Source organism: Hypanus sabinus, chromosome 12 (genome assembly GCF_030144855.1).
Source record: "Hypanus sabinus isolate sHypSab1 chromosome 12, sHypSab1.hap1, whole genome shotgun sequence".
In the NCBI taxonomy this organism is placed as follows: Eukaryota; Metazoa; Chordata; class Chondrichthyes; order Myliobatiformes; family Dasyatidae; genus Hypanus; species Hypanus sabinus.
The window spans coordinates 3,519,009-3,543,325 of NC_082717.1; the positions used below are offsets into that span (position 1 = coordinate 3,519,009).

Sequence of the window (24,317 nt, forward strand, 5' to 3'; positions counted from 1 at the left end):
TATCATTTTGGATTTCAGCTCCTGCAGAGTCTTGTGTTTATGAGGATCTACACTCAACATTTTAGGAACAGCTTCTCCTCCACCAGATTCCTGAATGAACAATGAGCCCATGAACACCACCTCTACTCTTTTCGAATTATGTATCTAAATTCAATTTACACAGTTTTTATTATGTATTACAATGTCTTGCTACCTCACTAACTCTGCTCTCCTTCATTTTTTTCTGAAGATTCTGCAGATGCTGGAAATCCAGAACAACACACACAAGTTGCTGGAGGAACTCAGCAGGGCAGGCAGCATCTGTGGATGCTGGGGCAAAACCCTTTCTCAGGACTGGAAAGGAAAGGGGAAGATGCCAGAATGAAAGTGTGCGGGGAGGGGAAGGTGACAGGTGGGTAGGAAAGGTAAAGGGTTGCAGAGGAAGGAGACTGAGACTCCATTGACCAGAAAGGAGATGAAAATGTAGAGAACAGCAGCAGACCACAGCTGGCATTTCCAGTCTGCACCTCTCAAAAGGATCAGAGGCAGAAATGCGCAGAAACATAAAAATAGGCCATTTAACCCACTCAGCCATTTTCACAAAGCCCACACTCACTTCATTCCCCCAGTCTCACCTTCAAGCTGGACAACTTACAGCAACTAACCCACCAACCTCCAGGGAAAGCACAGACAGTGCTGAGCAAGGGGCATCAGTAATGCCACTGATGATCTGGCTGGCACGCCAACACATTCCTGTTCCATTTCCTCTGACAAACAGTCATAGTCAGAACCCTGCAGCCCAGAAACCGGCCCTACAACCCATCCAGATCACATCACACTGTTGATCTGCCGAGTCCCACTGACCTGCACCCAAACCAGAGCCCTCTAAACCCTTCCCAACCATGTCCCTATCCAGATTTCTCTTCAACATTGAAATCGAACCCACATCCACCGTCAGTTGCTCCACGCACTCACCACCCTCTGAGTGCAGTTCCTACTCTTCTTCCCCATAAACATTTCACCTTTGACCACTGGATCTAGTCTCACCCAAGCTCAGTGCATTTACCCTAGTTATACTGCTCCATTTTGTACATCTCTTTCAAATTTCCCCTCACTCTCCTGGGCTCTAGGGAATAAAGTCCTAACCTATTCAATCTTTCCCTATAACTGTGGTTATGTCTAGAGATAGCTAGGGGACCAAGCATTGAATGATCGTGCTATTATCAAGGGGCTTAACTTTTAAGAGGGATGGGTTAGTAAATTTGCCGATGACACAAAGGTTGAGGGTGTTGTGGATAGTGTGGAGGGCTGTCAGAGGTTACAGCAGGACATTGGTAAGATGCAAAACTGGCCTGAGAAGTGGCAGATGGAGTTCAACCCAGTTAAGTATGAAGTGGTTCATTTTGGTAGGTCAAATATGATGGCAGAATATAGTATTAATGGTAAGACTCTTGGCAGTGTGGAGGATCAGAGGGATCTTGCGGTCCAAGTCCATAGGACATAAAGCTGTTGTGCAGGTTGACTCTGTGGTTAAGAAGGCATATGATGCATTGGCCTTCATCAATCGTGGGATTGAGTTTAGGAGCCGAGAGGTAATATTGCAACTATATAGGACCCTGGTCAGACCCTACTTGGAGTATTGTGCTTAGTTCTGGTCATCTCACTACAGGAAGGATGTGGAAACCATAGAAAGGGTGCAGAGGAGATTTACAAGGATGTTGCCTGGATTGGGAAGCATGCCTTATGAAAACAGGTTGAGTGAACTCAGCTTTCTCTCCTTGGAGCAACAGAGGGTGAGAGATAACCTGATAGAGGTGTATAAGATGATGAGGGGCATTGATCATGTGAATTGTCAGAGGTTTCTCCCCGGGCTAAAATGGCTAAGAGGGCACAGTTTTAAGGTGCTTGGAAGTAGGTACATAGGAGATGTCAGGGGTAAGATGTTGTTTGTTTTTTTTTCTTACTCAGAGTGGTGAGTGCATGGAATGGGCTGTCGGCAAAGGTGGTGGAGGCGGATACGATAGGATCTTTTAACAGACTTTTGCATAGGTACATGGAGCTATGGGCAACCCTAGATAATTTCAAAGACATGTTTGGCACAGGCTTATGGGCCAAAGGGCCTGTAGGTTTTCTATGGAGACCAGAGCAGCACACAATACTCCACACTGTAATACAGCACGCAAGATGCTTGCAAATTTCTACAGAGGTTCCATGAGCAGCATTCTGACTGGTTGTACCAGCATCACGTCAGTCCATGGCCTCCTCTACTGCTGTGATAATTGGAGCAACAACATCTCATATTCCATCTGAGTAACCATGAACATGAAAATCAATTTCTCAAACTTCCGGTATTGACCTCCACCCACCATTCCCATTTCCCCTTCTCCTCTTAACTCCTTACCCACCCACCACCTCTCCCTTCCCTTTCTTCCATGGCCTTCTGTCCCCTCCTCATCAGATTGCCCCTTCTCCAGCCCCGTATCTCTTCCACCAATCAACTTCCCAGCTCTTTACTCCATCCCCCCCCCCCCCGATTTCACCCATCACCTTGTACTTCTTCCCCTCCTCCCCACCCCACATTCTTACTCTGACTTTCCATCTCTTTTCCCCCCAGTCCTGATGAACGGTCTTGGCCCAAAACATCAACTATTCACGATTTTCCTTCGCTGCTGCCTGGCCTGCTGAGTTCCGCTCCAGCATTTTGTGGGAGTTACTGCATCGCTGTCTGGTTTGGAGGCACCAATTCACAGGATTGCAAATTCAGCCAGTTCCACCATGGGTACTGGCGGATCACTCCCTGCGTACACAGTATTCCTGATAAATCTCTGATGGGTGGTGATAGTGCCAGTCGCGCTCGCAATTGGGCCCTTAAAACCTTGCAGCCCAGCAGCCCCCCAATTTCACCACAGCCTAATTATGGGACAACTAACATACCAACCAATACGTCTTTGGACCGTGGGAGGAACCAGGAGCAGCCAGAGGAAATTCATGCAGTCACGGGGAAAACGTACAAACTCCTCACAGACGGTGGGTGAATGAACCCAGTAAAATGTTTGTTAACCACTATGCTACCATGCCACCCAAGAAACTTGTGATCAGAGGCCTTGAAATGCCCAACCCAAATGATGAAGCAGCTGGTCAGGACGCTCTCCTTCCACCAGACAAGCTTTGTATGCAGTTGACTAGCTCACCCTGGAACCCAAATGAACTGTTTTGCAGACCAGTGTACAATCTGAATCTTTGTTAAAATCCATAGATTTAATCAGCATAGAAACAATCCCTTTAACCCAACTCATCCATGCTAACCAAAATGTCTGGCTGAGCTGCCTGCATTTGGACCTACCTTTCAAACTCTGTGATTCTTTGTCTTCACCCCATCACCCCTACTGGGGCATCAGCCACTGAAAGCAGCTCACCAGTCCCCCCTTGGACCCACCTTTCAAACTGTCCCCAGTTCTAGCCTATCCTCAAAGATCCTTCCTCTCTCAGGGACGAGGTCTTTGGAGCATCTCTGGTGTTTCTGCAATGCTGGGCTTTTAAACGGATGTGGTTGCTAGCCCATGCCAAACCCTCCTTCTTTCACAGCCAGGCCTGGGACCGATTGTCCATGGGGGGAGTTAAGCTCTCCCTGTCCATGTACCAAAATGTATTCTTTTTTAAATCAGAACATTAGTAAGGCAGTTTGCATATTGCCTTTATGGTGGCAGTAAGCCAAGTTCATAAAAGGAGCAACACTGGGTCATTAGGAGGAATGAGTCTGCTCCACCATTCCATCACGGCTTGATTTATTATCATTCTCAACCCCCATTCTCCTGCCTTCTCCCCGTAACCTTTGATGTTGACTTATCAACAGCCCATCTATCTCCGCTTTAAATACACCTGCCGTTGCCTGAAAGGAATGCATGTTCTGTACTGATGTTATTAATAAGAGGGCAGCTGAGGGTCCTTAATAATGGATGCCACCTTTTAAAACATTTACATGACAGGTTATGCCAGGATATCCTGCTTTACGGTGAACTTGAGGCTTTCAGTTAGACAGATGAATTTGTAGGTGGCGTAGCACTATTACAAAGCCAGTGGCATGGGCTCAATTCACACCGCTATCTGTAAGGAGACTCTTGGCTTTCCTCCTACCTCCCAAAGACCTATGGGTTAGTAAGTTAATTGGTCACATGGGTGCAACTGGTTGTTGTGGGGGACCTCAAAATTAAACCCGACAGAACAATACGAACCAGTGCTGTATGAACACACCATGCAGAGAACTTAGTAAATCATGGCATAGTAAATGGTGCTGTTTTGCAGAAAGAACCGAGAGCTGTGGTATATTTAGTATTAGAAAGTCTGTGGTTTCATTAGAAAGTATCACTTCATTATAGATAAAAACAGGACATTCACATCTCTCTGGAAGGGTTTGGCAAAAGAGCACTTTACATTTTCACACCACTCTCTCTCCATTTGAGAACTGATCATCTAATTCCAGAGAATCGCTTCACGCAGAGGAAGGAAACAACTTCAATAAATTCAGCAAACATTACTGAAATGAGCGGTAAAACCAGCTCAGACATTCAATCCATTTCAAACAAACTGAGGAGCGCGGTAGGACAGAGGGATCTGGGAATGGATCGTTGAAAGGAACGTCACAGGTAGATAGGGTCGTACAGAATGCTTTTGGCATACTGGCCTCTATAAATCAAAGCACTGAGTACAGGAATTGGGATGTTGAATCAACACGGACAACACGCTGGAGGAACTCAGCAGGTCCGGCAGCATCCGCTGACACAAGCAGTCAACGTTTTGGCCTGAAACGCTGACTGCTCGTTTCAACAGATGCTGCCCGACCTACTGAGTTCCTCCAGCGTGCTGACTTGACCACAGCATCTGCAGTGTACTTTGTGTTTGGGATGTTGAAGTTGTACAAGACACTGGTCAGGCCGGTTTTGGAGTATTGTCTGCCAACATGGTCACCTACCTAAAGGAAAAAATATCAGTAAGGCTGAAAGAGTGCAGAGAAAATAAACAAAAATAATGCCAGGACTTGAGCACCTGAGTTATACTGAAAGGTTGAATAAATTAGGAATCTATTCCCTAGAACATAGAAGAATGAGGGGAGATTCAATATATAGGAAGGGTATAGGCGAGCAGGCTTTTTCGTTGAGGTTGAGTGAGACGATGTCCAGAGATCATAGGTCGAGGGTGAAAGGTTAAATATTTAAGAGGAAATCGGGTGGGAATGTCTTCACTCAGAGGAGAGAGAGTGTGGAATGAGCAGACAGTGGCGGTGGATGCCGGTTCAATTCAACATCCATGAGAAGTTTGGATGGGTACATAGATGGGAGGGGTTTGGAGGGCTGCGATATGGGTTGATGGGACTAGGCAGGTCAGCAGGGAATAGATGGGCCAGACGGACCTGCTTCTGAGCTGTAGGGCTCTATGCCTCTAAAATGTCAACAGCAAATAAGAGGTCAGAGCCCAACTAAACAGCTAACAATCTCAAAGCTCTGCTCCTCCATCTAACTGGTATTGTCATCAGCCCCAGGAGAGTCAGGAGGAGGAGCAATGGAGTACATCAAACCCCACTCCCACTACCTTTGTTAACTCCATAACCTTCCACTCGGTAGGGTAGTGCTTAGCATGACGTTATTATAGTGCCTGTGATCATGGTTCAATTGGCACCGCTGGCGGTAACCCAGACCACTGGCATGGTAATAGTGGTACTAATGCACACACAGCCACAGGATAGGGGTTATATCGAATGGTTATTAGCAGAAGAATTGACGTCCTGGTGAAGGGTCTCAGCCCAAAACATAGAACCATTATTCATTTCCATAGATGCTGCCTGACCTGCTGAGTTCCTTCAGCATTTGTGTGTTACATCCAAAATTGGTTACCCGATGATTAGTTCTGACCAGAAAAGCACAAACACTGGGAGACCCCTGACAGTCAATTAACTCTACACTCACTCCTGCAACTTGTAGACTTACTTTCGTCTCCTGGCTCCATGAAGAAGGTTGTCATGCTTTTCATAAACCTGAAGCTCCTGTTCCTCATCCTGCAAAGTATCCGGGTCCTCTGTCGCCAGGGCGTCTACAGCACTGCCCAATGGCAAAGCTAGAAGAACATATCACACATGTCAATGAGTGGTGCCAAGATATTCAGCCATAACAGTCATCTACCCCCTCAGCGTGGATGAGACTGGAACTAGAAGTCATGGGTTAAGGGTGAAAGGTAAAATAGTTAAGGGAAACCTGAGGAGAAGCTTCTTCAGAGGGTGGTAAAAGTGTGAAATAAGCTACCAGCGGAAGTGGCAAACGCTGATTCAATTCAACATTTAAGCCAAGTTTGCATTTATTTTAGCACGTGGTTAAAGCTAGATTCTTTGAGGTAAATTTTAACTTTGCCTCTTGTAAAAAGACTACCTGTAGCCACTGCATCAGTTTGCAGTTAAGTTGCTGTACAAAGTACCTGGAAATATCTACTGAGCTAGCTTGAATCCTACCACTGAAAGACTGGGAATTTGAATACAGATAATTAAAAATAAACTGCAATGAAAGTAGGTGGGAGGCTGGGGTACAGAGGGCACCACCCAGGTGGGAGGCAGGGGTACAGAGGGCACCACCCAAGTGGAGGTCGATGGGATTGAGCAGCGGTCACCAATTGGGGTGTAATTCCCATTGCTGTCTGTAAGGAGATTGTTATGTTAGTCCCGTGTCATTGCGTGGGTTTCCTCTGGATGTTCCAGTTTCCTGCCACATTCCAAAGACGTTGGGCTAAGAGCTGGTAAGTTGTGGGCATGACATGGTGGCCCCAGAAGTATGCTCTCAGATTCATTATTGTATGGTGACAGTTGAGGGTTGCCCCCAGCTCAGTCCCTGGGTCTGTGTCGGTCGTTCACCCCAAACAATGCACATTAACTGTTTGACGTATGTGTGATAAATAAAGCTAATCTTTACCTTTAGAGGGAATGGTATCTTTGCCTATTTTAAATGGACACTTGATGAACAGGGTACTCCGGTAGGCAGTAATACAGAGAAAGTCGGGCACAATAGGCAGAGCAGCTCCTTACTGGCGGATGGTATGGGTAACGGACGAGAAACTACCTCCGCAGCTCCCCCGCCCAACCTACAGATCCGAGAACTCACCGTCACCATCTTGCTCGCCTGCGGCTCTGTACCTGTGCATTCGCAGCACGTGTTCAGAGACCGCGCGGTCCTGCTCCGGGTCCATCTGGTCCAGCATGATGAAAAGCAGGTCAAAACGGGACAGCAGTGAATCCTGCAGGCCAATGTTCTCCATCGGAGTTTTATACTGGTTATACTGGGGGAGACACACACAGGTCAAAACTGGACAGCAGGGAATGCTGCAGGCCAATGTTCTCCATCGGAGTTCGAGACGACAAGCATCTCCCTGCCATACCCATCCACTGTAACCCACGTTTACTGGGCATAAGTCGGAGTTCGAGACGACAAGCATCTCCCTGCCATACCCATCCACTGTAACCCACGTTTACTGGGTACAAGCTGGAGTTCGAGATGACTAGCATCTCCCTGCCACATGATTCACCAGTGAGAAGGCCTCCTTTCATTAACACACATCCACAGTCACTATGATTTGGGTTCAACCAAGCAGGAAAGTTGGAATGTTCTGATGAGGAAACATCAATTGTGGTGAATGCTATGAAGACACCATGTGGGGCAATAATCATTTTCCAGTAAATAACAGATCATACACTTGCATAAAATTACACAGGCTTGCTTCAGTAGTAGCTGGGTGTATTGCTTTACCCACAGTGTTGAATTCCCATTACAAGCCACAGGTCAAACTTCTCCAGAAGAACAAACCGGCTAATTCAGTAGCACTGGCTCCTTGAAACCATTCATCTGCACTCCTTGTGATAGGGTCTCCCTTTCGGGTGGGATCCGCCAAGCATCGGCCCTTGTGCTCTTCTCTGCAGCCTCTCACAAAAGACCCCAAACCTTCAGAAACCTGATCTCAGCTAGCTCTCTCAAATCTTCCATAACACCCCACTAGGCTGAATGCTACAACACATTACCAAAACAAACCCAACTGTCTGACACTACATCCCCAAGTTGGGCAAACTTTAGCTGAAGCCCAAATATTAGCCTAGGAAGCTTAATTACAAGACATACTGTGATTTCAGAAAAAAAAACTGCTATAACTCAGAGCATATCAGTAGAAATACAAAACGTGTTCTTAACCAGGGTATTACAACAGTCACAACTTATCATTAACATCACAAATAACACTCACACAAAAAATAGCATCTCTCCAAGCAACAGGATCCAGTTACAAGGCAGCCTTCCCTGCCTAAACATGTTACTCACAGAACGGGTGATGGGATTGGATACCCTCTCTGATATACCAAAGGTGTCACAGGTAGACAGGTTCATACAGAGTGCTTTTGGCACAATGGCCTTCGCAAATCAGAGTATTCAGTACAGAAGGTGGGATGTTATGTTGAAGTTGTATCAGACACTGGTGAGGCCTAACTTGGAGAATTGTGTACGGTTGGTTCTGGTCACTTAGCTACAGGACGTTATCAGCAAGATTGAAAGAGTGCAAAGAAAATTTCTGAGGATGCTGCTGGGACTTTAAAAACAAAGATTGAATAGGTTAGAACTTTATTCCCTGAAGGGTAGGAGAATGAGGGGAGATTCGATAGAGGCATACAAATTTGCGAGGTACAGATAGGTTAAATGGAGGCAGGTTTTTCCCACCGAGTTGAGAAAATTTGCAGATGCTGCAAATGTAAGCAACACACACAAAATGCTGGAGGAACTCAGCAGGCCAGTCAGCATCTATGGAAATGAATAAACAGTCACCATTTTATCAGTACTGGTAAAAAGGATTTTTGTTTAAAAGCTTAATAGTTTGGCACGAGATGGGCTGAAAAGCCTGGTTTTGTGGTATAGCTTTGTATGCACCTGCAGAGTAAAGAGTGCGACTACCTGCCCTCACCTTTCCGTAGACAGGATTGGCCGCAGCCAACACGCTGCACCTGGCATTGAGCCTGGCATGGATGCCAGCCTTCGCGATGGTCACACGACCTTGCTCCATCACCTCGTGGATAGCAGTACGATCCAGGTCAGACATCTTGTCAAATTCATCAATACAGACGACACCTCGGTCAGCTAAAACCATGGCACCAGCCTCCAGGCGTCGCTCTCCTGGGAGACGGACAGAGCAGATGATCAGAATTTCACGGCTGAACAAACAGATGGATGTGGCTCTAACAGCTGGCAAATCAACTAGTAATAAGCAGGAATGAACCACTCACGGACAAGTTAAACATCACAAGTAACTCATTCCAACACTCACTAGGGTTATAAATGCCCGCCTTGCTGGCATTGCAATCACGAACTAAGGCACACCAGCAGCCCTCTTACATTAGGAGTGTGAGGAGAATTGGGACATTGTAGCGATGTACTACATACAGAGCGAGAGACGACAACACACAGTCGGTAAGTCGTTTCGAGACTAGTTTATTCAAACTTCGCGGCGCTGGCATTTAATCCCTAGTGCCCACCCTCTCCGGGCGGAAATAACGTCAGAGGTGTATTACCAAAGTCTCTCCCCGGGCGCAGGCTATTTGTGAGCCGGTTCACCTGCGCAGAAAGTGGGTCGCCACATAACCTCCCCACCCCCAGAACCGGCGATACACCCCCTAATGTCCACAGTCTGGATCAGCCTGTGTTTGGGAGGTCTGCCTCTGCGCTGCAATGCCTGAACCTCGACCAGCTGCGCCAAGTCCACATGAGCAGGTTTGAGACAGTGCACCGTGAAAACCTCCTCTTTCCCCCAATGTCCAGAACGTACATGGACCCGTTGTTGTTGATCACCTTGAACGGCCCCTCGTACGGCCACTGGAGTGGTGCCCGGTGACCGCCCCTTCATACAAACACAAACTTACAGTTTTGCAGGTCTTTAGGTACATGGGTCAGAGTCCATCCGTGCTCTGAAGTTGGTACGGGGGCCAGGTTGCCAAGCCTCTTGCGTAGTCTGTCCAGGACTGCTGCAGGTTCTTCCTCTTGCCCCCTTGGGGCTGGTACGAATTCTCCTGGGACAACTCGGGGCACGCCATACACCAACTTGGCCGACAAGGCATGCAGATCCTCTTTGGGCGCTGTGCGAATTCCAAGCAGGACCCAGGGAAGCCCGTCCACCCAGTTAGGTCCTCTCAGGCGGGCCATGAGAGCCGACTTCAAGTGACGGTGGAAGCGTTCCACTAGTCCGTTCAACTGTGGGTGGCACCTGCGTACCCAACAGGCTGGCCACAGCCGACCACAGGCTGGAGGTGAACTGGGCGCCTCTGTCGGAGGTAATGTGGGCCGGTACCTTGAAGCGTGCTACCCAGGTTGCTATCAGTGCTCGGGCACAGGAATCGGCAGATGTGTTGGTGAGCAGGACCGCCTCTGGCCACCTCGTGAACCGGTCTACCATAGTTAGGAGGTACCGCGCTTCTCGGGACACTGGTAGGGGGCTCACGATATCCACATGAATGTGGTCAAACCTCCGGTGGGTGGGTTCAAACTGCTGTGACGGGGCTTTAGTGTGCCGCTGCATCTTGGCTGTTTGGCACTGCGCGCACGTTCTGGCCCATTCACTGACCTGCTTGCGAAGTCCATGCCTCGCAAACTTGCTGGAGACCAGCCGGACAATTGTCCTGATAGATGGGTGCACCAAACCCTGTATGGAGTCGAAAACTCACCGCCTCCAGCCTGCTGGGATGATGGGGTGAGGTTGGCCGGTAGCCACGTTGCACAGGAGGGTCCTCTCACCTGGGCCTATGAGAAAGTCTTGCAGCTGCAAACCTGAGACTGCGATCCCGTAGCTGGGCTTCTCGTCATCTGCGTGCTGCGCCTCCGCCAGGGCTGCATAGTCCACCCCCAGGGCCAGGGCCTGGACAGCTGGTCTGGAGAGTGCGTCCGCCACGACGTTGTCCTTTCCAGAGACATGCTGGATGTCCGTCGTGTACTCGGAGATGTAGGACAGATGTCGCTGCTGGCGAGCCGACCAGGGATCGGACACCTTCGTGAACGCGAGGGTCAATGGTCTGTGGTCTGTGAACGCAGTGAGCAGCCTGCCTTCCAAGAAGTACTTGAAATGCCGGATTGCCAGATACAGTGCCAACAGCTCCCGGTCGAAAGCACTGTACTTGAGTTCAGGTGCTTGCTGAAGAACACCAGGATTTGCCAGTGTCCCTCGATGAGTTACTCCAGCACCCCACCGACTGCTGTGTCGGATGCATCCACCGTGAGGATGGTCGGAACGTCCGTTCTGGGGTGCACCAGCATCATGGCATCTGCCAAGGCTTCCTTGGCTTTAACGAAAGCGGCCACGGCCTCCTCTTCCCAAGTAATGTCCTTGCCTTTACCCGACATCAGGGTGTACAAAGGGCGCATGATACGGGCTGCTGAGGGGAGGAAATGGTGGTAGAAGTACACCATACCAACGAACTCCTGCAGGCCTTTGACCGTGTTGGGCCGGGCAAAGTGGCGGATCGTGTCTACCTTGGCGGGCAGAGGAGTTGCCCCGTCTTTGGTAACCCTGTGGCCCAGGAAGTCGATAGTATTGAGACCAAACTGGCATTTAGCCGGGTTGATCGTGAGGCCGAAATCACTCAGGCGGGAGTAGAGCTGGCGGAGGTGGGACAGATGCTCCTGACGACTACTGCTGGCTATAAGGATGTCGTCCAAATAGATGAACGCGAAGTCCAGGACGCATCCCACCACATCCATTAGCCGCTGGAATGTCTGTGCGGCATTCTTCAGGCCGAACGGCAATTGGAGGAACTCGAACAGGCCGAACGGGGTGATGAGTGCTGTTTTGGGGATGTCTTCAGGGTGCACCGGGATTTGATGGTACCCCCGGACGAGGTCTACTTTGGGAAAGATTCTTACCCCGTGCAGGTTTGCTGCGAAGTCCTGTATGTGCGGCATGGGGTAGCAGTCTGGAGTTGTAGCCTCATTCAGTCTGCGGCAAGCACCACATGGTTCTCCAACCCCCAGCTGCTTTGGGCACCATGTGCAGGGGGGAGGCCCATGGGCTGTCGGACCTCCATAGGATCCCGAATTCCTCCATCCTCTTGAACTCCTCCTTCGCCAGGCGGAGCTTTTCCGGGGGGAGCCCTCATGTGCGGGCATGGAGGGGTGGTCCCTGGGTTGGGATGTAGTGCTGTACCCCATATCTGGGCATGGCTGCCGTGAATTGTGGTGCCAGAATCGATGGAAAGTCCGCCAGGATTCTGCTGAATTCGTTGTCCGACAGCGTGATAGAGTCCAGGTGTAGGGCCGGCAACTTGGCTTCACCCAGGGAGAACGTCTGGGAAGTCTCAGCACGTACCAGTCTTTTCCCTTGCAAGTCGACCAGCAGGTTGTGAGCTCGCAAGAAGTTTGCCCCCAGGAGTGGTTGGGCCACTGCGGCCAGTGTGAAGTCCCACGTGAACCGGCTGGCCCCGAACTGCAGCTGCACTGTGCGGGTACCGTAGGTCTGTATTGTGCTGCCGTTTGCGGCCCTCAGGGTGGGTCCTGGCTTCCTGTTGCGGGTGTTGTACCCTGTTGGGGGGCAAGACGCTGATTTCCGCTCTGGTGTCGACCAAGAAGCGGCGTCCCGACTGTTTGTCCCAGACGTACAAAAGGCTGTCCTGGTGGCCAGGCCCTGGCCCTGGCCCTTGCAGGGTGGGCGACAACAGCAGGCTTCTGTGCCCCACCGCTGGTGGTAGAAACACCACTGTTCACTGTCCTCCTCACTCCTGCTTCTTTGTTGTGTATGCTCCCCTGCTGGGCCTGGTCTGGTCTGCTGTTGGGCACGTGGCCTGGTAACCTGACCGACGGACGCCATACTCTCCCTCTTGGCTTTCCACAGCACGTCTGCCCGGGCCGGCACCTTCCGGGGGTCGCTGAAATCTGCATCAGCCAGCAGCAGATGTATGTCCTCGGGCAGCTGCTCCAGGAATGCTTGCTCGAACATGAGGCAGGGCTTGTGTCCATCAGCCAGGGCCAGCATCTTGCTCATCAATGCTGACGGCAGCCTGTCTCCTAAACTGTCCAGGTGAAGCAGGCAGGCACCCCGCTCACGCCGTGAGAGGCCAAAGGTCCCAATGAGCAGCGCTTTGAATGCTTCATATTTGCATTCTTCTGGGGGCGACTGTATGAAATCCGCAACCTGGGCAGCCGTCTCCTGGTCAAGGGTGCTCACCACGTGGTAGTAACGCGTGGAATCAGAAGATATCTGCCGAATCTGGAACTGGGCTTCTGCTTGGCTAAACCACACGTGTGGTCGCAGCCTCCAGAAAGTCGGCAGTTTTAGCGAAACTGTGAACAGATGAAGAGTCGTCATCTTTGGTCCAAATCCCATTTGGACTGTCGGGCTCACCAATGTAGCGATGTACTACACACAGAACGAGAGACAACGACACGCAGTCGGTAAGTTGTTTCGAGACTAGTTTATTCAAACTTCGCGTCGCTGGCATTTAATCCCTAGCACCCGCCCTCTCCGGGCAGAAATGACATCAGAGGTGCATTACTAAAGCCTCTCCCCACGCGCTGGCTACTTGTGAGCCGGTTCGCCTGCGCAGAAAGTGGGTCACCACAATATCACCAAAAAGTAGCAAATTAGCATTCTGTCTGGTTGCATAACTATCTCGTATAGCAGGGCCTTAGAGAGAAAAGGGTGCAGTGGATTATAAACAGCCAGCTTCATCATGGGTGCAACACAGCCGTTAAGAAGTGAGTTTCATCCATCATGAAGGACCCTGACCATCCAGGACAAACGCCGCCCCCCCCCCCCCCCCCCCACACTGGGAAGGAGGTACAGGAGCTTGAAGAAACTGCACTTTTCCCCTCCAGCAGCAGATCCTTGAATGGTCCAAGAACAGTACTTCACTATTGTTTGCTCTTTTTTGCACTATTTAATTTTTAAATATATTTTTATTCTAATTTACAGTAATTCTGAATTCCACCGTAGCTTAGCTCCTGGTAGGGTCATAAATGGCAGTAAAGTCAAGGGGGAAGTTCCAGACAAAGTGAGCCAACGAGGACCTCATTTCATCAGTAGAGCTGGCAGAAGCAGTGAAGGGTCAGAGTCACCTTGTACTCCATGCCACTGAACCTGGACCTCAATCTGACAAGGATGGTGTAGTGGCTGCCCGTGCAGCAGCCTCCCCATGTTAAACAAAATCTCACGTGTGCTCCATAACATCCCAGATTATGTGAATCCCTGACTGACCTCCACAAACACCCGAAGACCCACCAGAGACAACCCCTTAGTAGATCACACTATGAACTACATATGTTGATATACTGCTCTGTACTGCTGCAGAAAACAAATTTTACAACTTGTCAATGATAATAAACCTGATTCGATACCCACTTTATATAAATACACCATGAAAGAAAATTTCAGTGCCACACTGCTTTTCTACAGCAACGATGAAACTCCAAAGCCACCACCAAAATACTATGAATTAGGAAATTAATTTAAATCTTCCCCCTCTCGACTTAAATTCATGCCCTCTAGTATTTGACACTTCCACCCTGGTAAAAAGACCTAGACTAAGTTTACAGACATTATGAAGATAGGTGGAGGGGCAGGTTGTTTTGAGAAAGTAGTGAGGCTACAGAAGGACTTAAGACAGATTATGAGAAGGGGCAAATAAATGATGATGGAATATAGTGTTGGGAATTGCACTTTGGTAGACAAAATGAAAGGTTTGGCTATTTTCTAAATGGAGAGAAAATACAAAAAACTGCAGTGCAAAATGACCTGAGAGTCCTCGTTCAGGATTCCCTAAAGGTTAATTTGCATGTTGATTCTGTGGTGAGGAAGGCAAATGCAATCATGAGGAAATCTGCAGATGATACTAAGGTAGGAGGTGTTGTGGATAATGAGGTGGGTTTTCAAAGCTTGCAGGGAGATCTATGCCGGTTAGAAGAATGGGCTGAATGTTGGCAGATGGAGTTTAATGCTGAGAAGTGTGAGGTTCTACATTTTGGCAGGAATAATCCAAATAGAACATACAGGGTAAATGGTAGGGCATTGAGGAACGCAGAGGAACAGAGAGATCTAGGAATAACAGTGCATAGTTCCCTGAAGGTGGAGTCTCATGTAGATAGGGTGGTGAAGGCGGCTTTTGGAATGCTGTCCTTTATAAATCAAAGCATTGAGTACAGAAGTTGGAATGTAATGTTAAAATTGTACAAGGCATTGGTAAGGCCAAATTTGGAATATTGTGTGCAGTTCTGGTTACCGAATTATAGGAAAGATATCAATAAATTAGAGAGAGTGCAGAGACGATTTACTAGGATGTTACCTGGGTTTCAGCACTTAAGTTACAGAGTAAGGTTGAACAATTTAGGTCTCTATTCATTGGAGCGTAGAAGGTTGAGGGGGGATTTGATCGAGGTATTTAAAATTTTGAGAGGGATAGATAGAGTTGACGTGAATAGGCTGTTTCCATTGAGAGTAGGGGAGATTCAAACGAGAGGACATGAATTGAGAGTTGGGGGCAGAAGTTTAAGGGAAACACGAGGGGGTATTTCTTTACTCAGAGAGTGATAGCTGTGTGGAATGAGCTTCCTGTAGAAGTAGTAGAGGCCAGTTCAGTTGTGTCATTTAAGGTAAAATTGGATAGGTATATGGACAGGAAAGGAGTGGAAGGTTATGGGCTGAGTGTGGGTAGGTGGGACTAGGTGAGATTAAGAGTTTAGCACGGACTAGGAGGGCCAAGATGGCCTGTTTCCGTGCTGTGATTGTTATATGATTATATGGTTATATGCTGGAAATTCAAACAACACACACAAAATGCTGGTGGAACGCAGCAGGCCAGGCAGCATCTATAGGGAGAAGCGCTGTCGACGTTTCGGGCCGAGACCCTTCATCAGGTCCTGCTGTGTTCCACCAGCATTTTGTGTGTGAAGGCAAATGCAATGTTAGCATTCATTTCAAGAGGACTAGAATACCAACATCAAGGATGTAGTGTTGAAAATTCTAAAACACTTGAGAGTATTGAGAGCAGTTTTGGGTCCCTTACCTTAGAAAGGAGGTGCTAGAACTGGTGAGTGTTCAAAGGCAGTTCACAAAAATGATTCCAGGATTGAATAGCTTGTCATATGAAAAACATCTGATGACTCTGGGCCTGTATTCACTACAATTCAGAAGAATGAGGGGTATATACCGGCTGGGTAGCCTCCAACCTAATGGCATGAACATTGACTTCTCTAACTTCCATTAATGCCCCTCCTCCCCTTCTTACCCCATCCCTGATATATTTAGTTTTTTTCCCCCTCCCCTTTTTTCCCTCTCTCTCTGCCCATCACTCTGCCTGTTCTCCATCTCCCCCTGGTGCTCCCCTCTCCCTTTCTTTCTCCCTAGACCTCCTGTCCCATGATCCTTTCCCTTCTCCAGCTCTGTATCCCTTTTGCCAATCAACTTTCCAGCTCTCAGCTTCACCCCACCCCCTCCGGTCTTCTATCATTTCACATTTTCCCTCCCACTGTCCTGACGAAGGGTCTCAGCTCAAAACATCGACAGTGCTTCTCCCTATAGATGCTGTCTGGCCTGCTGCGTTCCACCAGCATTTTGTGTGTGACTATATATAGATTATTTGGGTCAGCTGAGACTGTGGCTTCTCCCCCAGCACCCCTCCCTTAGCCACAGGGCTGGTCGCTAGCTCAGCGGCTGCTTATCACAGCAGGCAGCTTCCTCCTGAATGATCAGGGGTTTGTGGGCTGAATCAGCAGTTCACTGCCTATCCATTTGCCCTCGAGAAGGTGGGGGTGAGCTCATTCTTGACATGCTGCAGTCCTCAAGAGGAGGGCAAGCTCAGTGTTGTCAACACATAGAACAGTGAAGGTACTTGGGCCCATCATGTGCCAACCTTTTAACCTGCTCCAAGATCAATCTAACCCTCCCCTCCACGTTCCTATCAAGCACGCATCCGTTAAATGTCCCTAATGTATCTGCCTGTACCAGCACTGTTACACAACTTCCATAGTCATTGAACACTCCAGTAGAGAAACAGAGCCAGTTGGTCCATGCTGAACTAGATAGCTGCCTAGGTCATCTACTTACATCCAGACCATAGCCCTCCCATTCATGTCCCTATGCTAATGAGTCCCCCTCATTTCCCCCTTAAACCATTTCTCTTTAAATCAAATTATTAAGTCCTGGACATCTAGTTGGTCATTTCTAACAACCTCACTTCTCTTGGCTTTTTTTTAAAATTTTATGAGTGGAGATGCCTCTCTATCAAAGGTCACCCTTCAGCAGAGTGTAGCGCCTGCTTAGCCCCCAATCAGGGTCACAGGAAGTCACGAGAGCAGCTGGTTATGCGACCACTGACACCATGTCTGAAGAATAGTGATGATGGCTGGGGTCACTGGCAGCGTCTTTACAAGACTGAAAAGTAGCGATGGTAAGCCATTTCTGTAGAAAGAACTGCCAAGAGCTATCATGGTCATGGATAAGACCATAATCACCAAAGTCATACAACCTGGCACATAACGATGATGACCATTGCTAACCAACGTGCTAAGATACAGAAGCTCTATACCGGAAGAGACCGAATCAACGACAGCATCACAGAGGAGAGATGGTGGCACAGCAAGGTAACTGATAACACTGCACCCATCTGTGGTAGAAATAAACACTGCAAGCAGCAAAGACTCAGATTCTGGCTAACCTGCAGTCCCATTCCTCGAGCAGATTACCTGCACAGAGATGCCTTCTGAATTGCACGTAAATGCAATTGTGCAGAAAGCACGGCAAAGCTTCTATTTCCTTAGTAGTGTGCAGAGGTTCAGCAGGACATAAAAAACTATGACAAATTTCTATAGTTGAGTAGCAGAGAGTGTATTGCCTGGCTGCATCACAGCCTGGTATGGAAACACTGATGCCTTTGAAACCTTCGGCCCGGTATATCACAGGCAAAACTCTCCCAACCATCCAGCACACCTACATGAAATGCTGTCATAGAAAGCAGCCACTCATCAAAAAGTCTTCAACACTCAGGCCATACTCTTTTCTCAATGCTGCCATCAGAAAGGTGGCACAGGACTCACACCACCAGTTTCAACAACAGTTACTACCCCCCAAACATCAGGCTCCTGAACAAGGGGGATAACTACACTTATTTGCCATCCATTGAGACATTTCCTCACTTCAAGCTTTCTATCTTATTTCAGGTTCTCATTTATTGCTATTTATTTATATTTGCATTTACACAGTTTGTCGCATTCTGCACTCTACTTGACCTTTCATTGATCCTTTTACAGCCAATATTCTATAAATTTGCCGAATATACCCACAGAAAATGAATCTCAGGGTTGTACGCAGTGCCACTCATGTACACTGAAAATAACATTTACTTTGATTTTGAAGTGAAACAGGGACACCTCTTTTTCCCTTACAGGGGGAGAGATCGTGTGGCATGTCAAACTACCAGGTGAATGAGTAGTCTTTGGGGTACTGCAAGTCTGTCTTTACTGGTGCTTTGCTGCACGCCTGAGTGGCCGGTGGGGGTCACCGATGCTTTTTTGCTGGTGGGGGAGGGGGTCGTTGCTTTGCTGCTATTTTTGCGTGGGAGCGGGGAGATGGAGGTGACTGGGGTTCTAACATTTAACTGTCATTCATTCTTTGGGGCACTCCTCTGTTTTCATGGATGATTGTGAAGTAGTATTTCAGGATGTATATTGTATACATTTCTCTGATATATGTACCTTTGACAGGTATATACACAGACCGACTGCACGAGCATTAAGTGACACGAGGCAATGTATAAGTAGTGGAGATTAGGAATGAGGTGGGACGGGTTAGTGGCTGGAGGTGTTGATCAGCCTCACTGCTTGGGGAAAGGAACTGTTTTTGAGTCTGGTGGTCCTGCTGTGGATGCTATGTAACCTCCCTGATGGGAGTGGGACAGTCTGATCAGGCTGCTGGGATCCTTCATGCTTCCAATTACAATCTCTATACATTTGCCCACTTCACATTCACCATTGCCTCAAACAACAGCTTACCGGTTTCCTGGTCAGTGGTCACTGCCGCAGTTAAACCCACCCCGGTGGAACCTCGGCCGGTGGTTGGAATTGCACGTGGTGCACTGAATAGCACATAACGCAGGAGCTGCGATTTAGCCACTGACGGGTCGCCTGTCAGGACAAACACACAGGAGAGCAAGTTGTACAAACAGAAAGAAACTCCATAATCAGTTGGCTATTTCCAAAATTTCCCAAGCAATGCCATGTTTACAGAACACACAAAATGCTGGAGTAGCTCAGCAGGTCGGGTGGCTTCTAAGACACTGACTAAATAGTCAATACTTCAGGCAGATACCCTTCATCAGGACAGGAAAGGGGGAGGATACCAGAATAAGGTAGGGGTAGGGGAAGGAGGACCAGCTAGTAGGTGACAGGTGAAACTAGGCAGATGGGGGAGAAGGAAAGATTGAAAATGATAAGAAAAAAAGAGTGGACCATGGGAGAAAGGAAGAAGAGGCACCACAGGGAAGCGAGAGGCAGGTGGCGAGTGGAGCCAGAAGCAGATGGAAGGGAGGGAGAAAAAATTACCAGAAGGAGAAATTAATGCTTGTGCAATCAGGTTAGGAGACCAGAAAGTGAGGGGAAGCCATCCATGTCACCACTGTACAAACACCATAAGCAAAGCTCGTGCACATGCACACTACAGATATCTTAATACCACATCTAATTGAATGCTCCCTTTATTTCAAAGGTAGCTGATCTCTTTATCCATTTGCTCCACATTTGAACCAAGTTTGCGACAAGGAGCAGGCTGGGCAAGGATAGCAGATTTCCTGAGGAAATCTTTAATTGCAATCACACACAATCTTGAGATTATTCATCTTCTTACAGGCAACCACAAAACAGAAATAGAATCCATGAAAAACCCCATACAAAGATGGTCAAAAGTGAAATAAAGAACAAATTGTGCAAACAATTAAAAAAATATTAAACATGAACCACAGGGCAAAACCACATCAACGGAGCCAGTTCAGCACTGATGCGAGTGCAGACAGTCAAAACGTCAGCACGTCGTATCTGATGGTAGTAGTGAGAAGAGAGGGAGAGGAGTCAGGAGGAATAGGCTCAGTGGAGGTCCTAGCAGACACAGTAGTTCATCCTCTGCCGTCGGACTCAAAGGCTTAAGAGGACTCCTGATGAAGGGTCCTGGCGGGTAACGTTGACCATTTGTTTTCCGTCCATCAATGCTGCTGGACCCCAGGTCCTCCTGAATTTTGTATGTTGATTTTCGGGTCTTTACCGCTGAAATATTCTATATAACTCCAAATATAAATTTCACAGCTACTGTAATGCAGATTTCACTTAAGGGTTTTTCATTTAACAAATACAGTAGGAGCACTTAAGAGCCTCTTGGATAGGCAGATGAATGTGAGGGAAATGGAAGGATATAGATATTGTGCAGGCAGGAGGGATTACTTTAGTGGGGCATTTGATTACTAGGTCAGCACGACATTGTGGGCCGAAGGGCCTGTTCCTGTGCTGTATGGTTCTACGTTTTATCATTCAACTGCAGCTCCACCTGTAGTTAAGGATGGACCAACTTTCAAAGGGACCTGGTGTAGCACGGACCTTCCTTCCACACAAGAGGTGTGGGGGAGCAGCGAAGCAGTTTGCGTAAAGCCGTTAACAGCACCACTTCCCACTGTTGTTTGTACATTCTCTCCTGTCCACAGGGGTTTCCTCAGGTGTTCCCACATTCCAAAGGTGCAAGGGTTAGTTAGTCATCTATCATTAGACAGCGTGGGCTTATTGGGGTGGAAGGGCTGGTGATCGGGATGCATCCCCAAGTAAAGAATTACAAAGATCTAACCAAATGCCACCATCCAAGAAGCTCCACCAATGACTGCACTGGGGGTGGGCAAGGAATCAAAGTTAACTTTAGGAGCCACACTCAGCTCGGGCAAGATTAGCCTTGAAGACATTCAACAATACCACACGCATACTGCACCTATTAAAAGGATGTTGATGTCGCCCCGAATCCGGCTGCCGTTCTCCAGGTGTTTCTCGGAGCCCCCCAGCAGCAGACAGAGAATGGCTTTCTTGATGTAGTCGTGTCCGTGAATACTGGGAGCCAGGGACCTGGCCAGCTGATCAAAGATGTCCTAGAGCAGAGCAGGAAACATGACAGATGTAGTCAGAGCAACTAACTGGGCAGCACGATGGCACAGTGGTTAGCACAATGCTTTACAGTACCAGTGACCCAGGTTCAATTCCCACAGCTGCCTGTACGGAGTTTGTAAATTCTCCCTATTACTGCACAGGTGGGTTATCTTGGGGTGCCACGGTTTCCTGCCCTGGAATAGTGGTTGGTAGGTTAACTGGCCCTACAATTAGACTAGGGTTCAATTGAGGGTTGCTGGTTGGCACAGTCCGAAGGGCCAGAAGGGCCTATTCTGTGGTGTACCTCCATAGATAAAATTTTAATCAGTGCAAGACCAAGAGCTCATAGGAAACTTTTTCTTCAGATTCAGATTTATCAAAAGCAATGGAATGCATCAACTGCATGAACAAGTCCAAGGATGTGCTGGGGCAGCTTGCAAACATCACCATGCTTCCAACAGCAATATAGCATGCCCACAACTCACTAATCCAAGCCCCTCTATCTCCAGGTTTCCAGTTCCCTCCCACATTCCCAAAGGCAAACTGCTCTTACAATCTCTCACCGTAAGCAAGCTGCACTGGTGCCACAGGGACGGTGACACTTGCAGACTACCCCCAGCACGTCCCTGGACTGTGATGGTTGTTGACACAAATGGTACATTTCACTGCATGACGTACATGTAAAAAACATTGTTAATCTTTCAACTGTAGAGGAAACCCGAGCACCCGGAGGAAATGGGGGAGAAAGTGCAAACTCCTTACAGACAGTGGCGGGAATTGGGCCGCATTCACTATAAAGCAATTGCACTAACCACTATACTTCCAAGTCGTCCTTTATCAATACCCAATTTGACTGAGGCTTCAGCACTGAATGCTCCTGCTGTACGTCAATGACTTGGACGACGGGATTAATGAATTTGTGGCTAAATTTGCCAATAATACAAAGATAGATGGAGGAGCGGGTAGTGTTGGGGAAACAGAGCCTGCAGAGAGACTGAAACAGTTTAGGGGAATGGGCAAAGAATGGCAAACGAAATACAATGTGTGAAAGTGTATGGTCATGCACTTTGGTGGAAAAAATAAATGGGCAGACTATTATTTAGATGGGGAGAGAATTCAAAATGTAGAGATGCAAAGGGAGTTGGGAGTCCTTGTGCAAGATACCCTAAAGGTTAACCTCCAGGTTGAGTCGATGGTGAAGAAGGTGAATGCAATGTTGGCATTCATTTCTAAAGGTATAGAATATAAGAGCAGGGATGTGATGTTGAGGCTCTATAAGGCACTCGTGAGACCACACTTGGAGTATTGTGTGCAGTTTTGGGCTCCTTATTTTAGAAAGTATATACTTACATTAGAGAGGGTTCATAGGAGATTCACGAGAATGATTCCAGGAATGAAAAGGGTTACCATATGAGGAACATCTGGCTGTATTCCCCGGAGTTCAGGAGAATGGGGGGTGGGGGGGGGGGGCATCTCATAGAAACATGCTGAATATTAAAAGGCCTGAACAGATTAGATATGGCAAAGTTATTTCCCATGGTAGGGGATTCTAGGACAAGAGGGCACAACTTCAGGATTGAAGGACATCCTTTTAGAATTGAGATGTGGGAAAATTATTTAGTCAGAGGGTGGTAAATCTGTGAAATTTATTGCCACTAACAGCTGTGGAGGCCAAGTTATTATGTGTGTTTAAGGCCGAGACAGATAGGTTCTTGATTAGCCACGGCATCAAAGGGTGTGGGATGAAAGCAGGGGAGTGGGGATGACTGGAAGAATTGGATCAACCCATGATTGAATGGCAGAGCAGATTCGATGGGTCAAGTGGCTATGTCTTACGATGTCACCAAAACACAAGATAATATTCGCATTATACTGTCCAGGAATTTTTAAACAAGAGGCTGAGCTGATCCTCAAAAGGATGATTCTGATTCCCAACACATTGCATTTTGGGTCCATCAATGGGGTAGGTTGGAGGAGCTCAAGCAGGACCAGTTACAGAGACAGTATCTTCACAGGAAAGTGAAACCAGCTTGGGAAGGACATGAACAGCCAGAAGGAAGAGAAACCAAGTAGAAATGGAAAATAGAAAAGTACAAACAAAATAGATACTGAAACAAAAGAATTATTGGCATTGCCGGATCTTGAGGACCTGAGTTACAGGGCAAGATCAAATTGGTCAGAACTTTATTTCCTAGAACATAGGAGAATGAGGGGAGATTTGACAGAAGTACAGAAAATTATGAGGGGTATAGATCGGGTAAACATAAGCAGGCTCTTTCCATTGAGATTGCTTGAGGCAAGAACTCGATGTCATAGGTTAAGGGTGAAAGCTGAAACGTTGAAGGCAAACTCTAGGGGAAGCTTCTTCACTCAGAGGGTAGTGAGTGTGCAACAACTGCCAGTGCAAGTGGCAGATGTGGGTTTGATTTCACCATTTGAGAGAGATCTGAATACAGGTGTCCCCCGCTTTACGCCACTCCGCTTTGTGTACTCCCTTCAGATTTCCAACAAGCTCAGAAATAATGGCTGACTAACCAATGGGATTTTTGGTTGATAATGAACCTGATCAGGAACCAGTGAAGTGGATTCTGATTATTTGGGACACATCAAGACCAGTACAGTTCGGCTCAATTAATTGGCTGCTCTAATTAGCTGAAGTTCCATGGAAATATTTAAAAAGGTATTAAAAAGAAAATTTTAACTGAGTAACGTGTATAAATAAATGAAATACAGAACTATACTACTAATACTACTACAGCACTATGAAACTGTATATTAGTCCTCAATAGTTAGAGGAATTCATCCAGTACTCGCTACTATGTTCTTTTGATTATAAATGACAATTGTTGACAATGGATTGTCTTCATACAATGCTTTTGACAACTGCATCCTCCAAATCTTCATTTTCATTGTATCATTCAAAATGATTATCGCTACCTTCAAATTCTTCATAGTTCCTTACTTGAGGTAGTGAAATAAGTTTCATTCTCACTCTTGCTGTTTCTGGCATCGCCAAGCCTGAATTCTTAAAATCCCAGCGAACAAAACAGTTTTGAACTGTCTTATTACTGATTTCTCACTAACTACCAGTGACAAAAATCACTGCTTTTTGAACACAAACAGAACTGTTGTTAATTGAAAAGTTGTTCTAAGCGTGGTGTAGTGTCTTAACAGGCACACAAGTCT

At 47.5% G+C, this 24,317-nt stretch overlaps 1 protein-coding gene across 1 annotated transcript in view; it reads right to left on the minus strand.

Moving 5' to 3' along the window:
* mcm3 (minichromosome maintenance complex component 3) overlaps nt 1-24,317 on the minus strand; it is a 75,885-nt gene that overhangs the window by 19,785 nt on the left and 31,783 nt on the right. Inside the window, exons 7-11 of the mRNA XM_059985439.1 lie at nt 20,980-21,133; nt 19,011-19,142; nt 8,956-9,164; nt 7,119-7,293; nt 5,961-6,087 (exon numbers count right to left, since the gene is read on the minus strand). Of these exons, the coding sequence (XP_059841422.1) occupies nt 5,961-6,087; nt 7,119-7,293; nt 8,956-9,164; nt 19,011-19,142; nt 20,980-21,133 (797 nt within the window). The remainder of the gene's footprint in view (nt 1-5,960; nt 6,088-7,118; nt 7,294-8,955; nt 9,165-19,010; nt 19,143-20,979; nt 21,134-24,317) is intronic.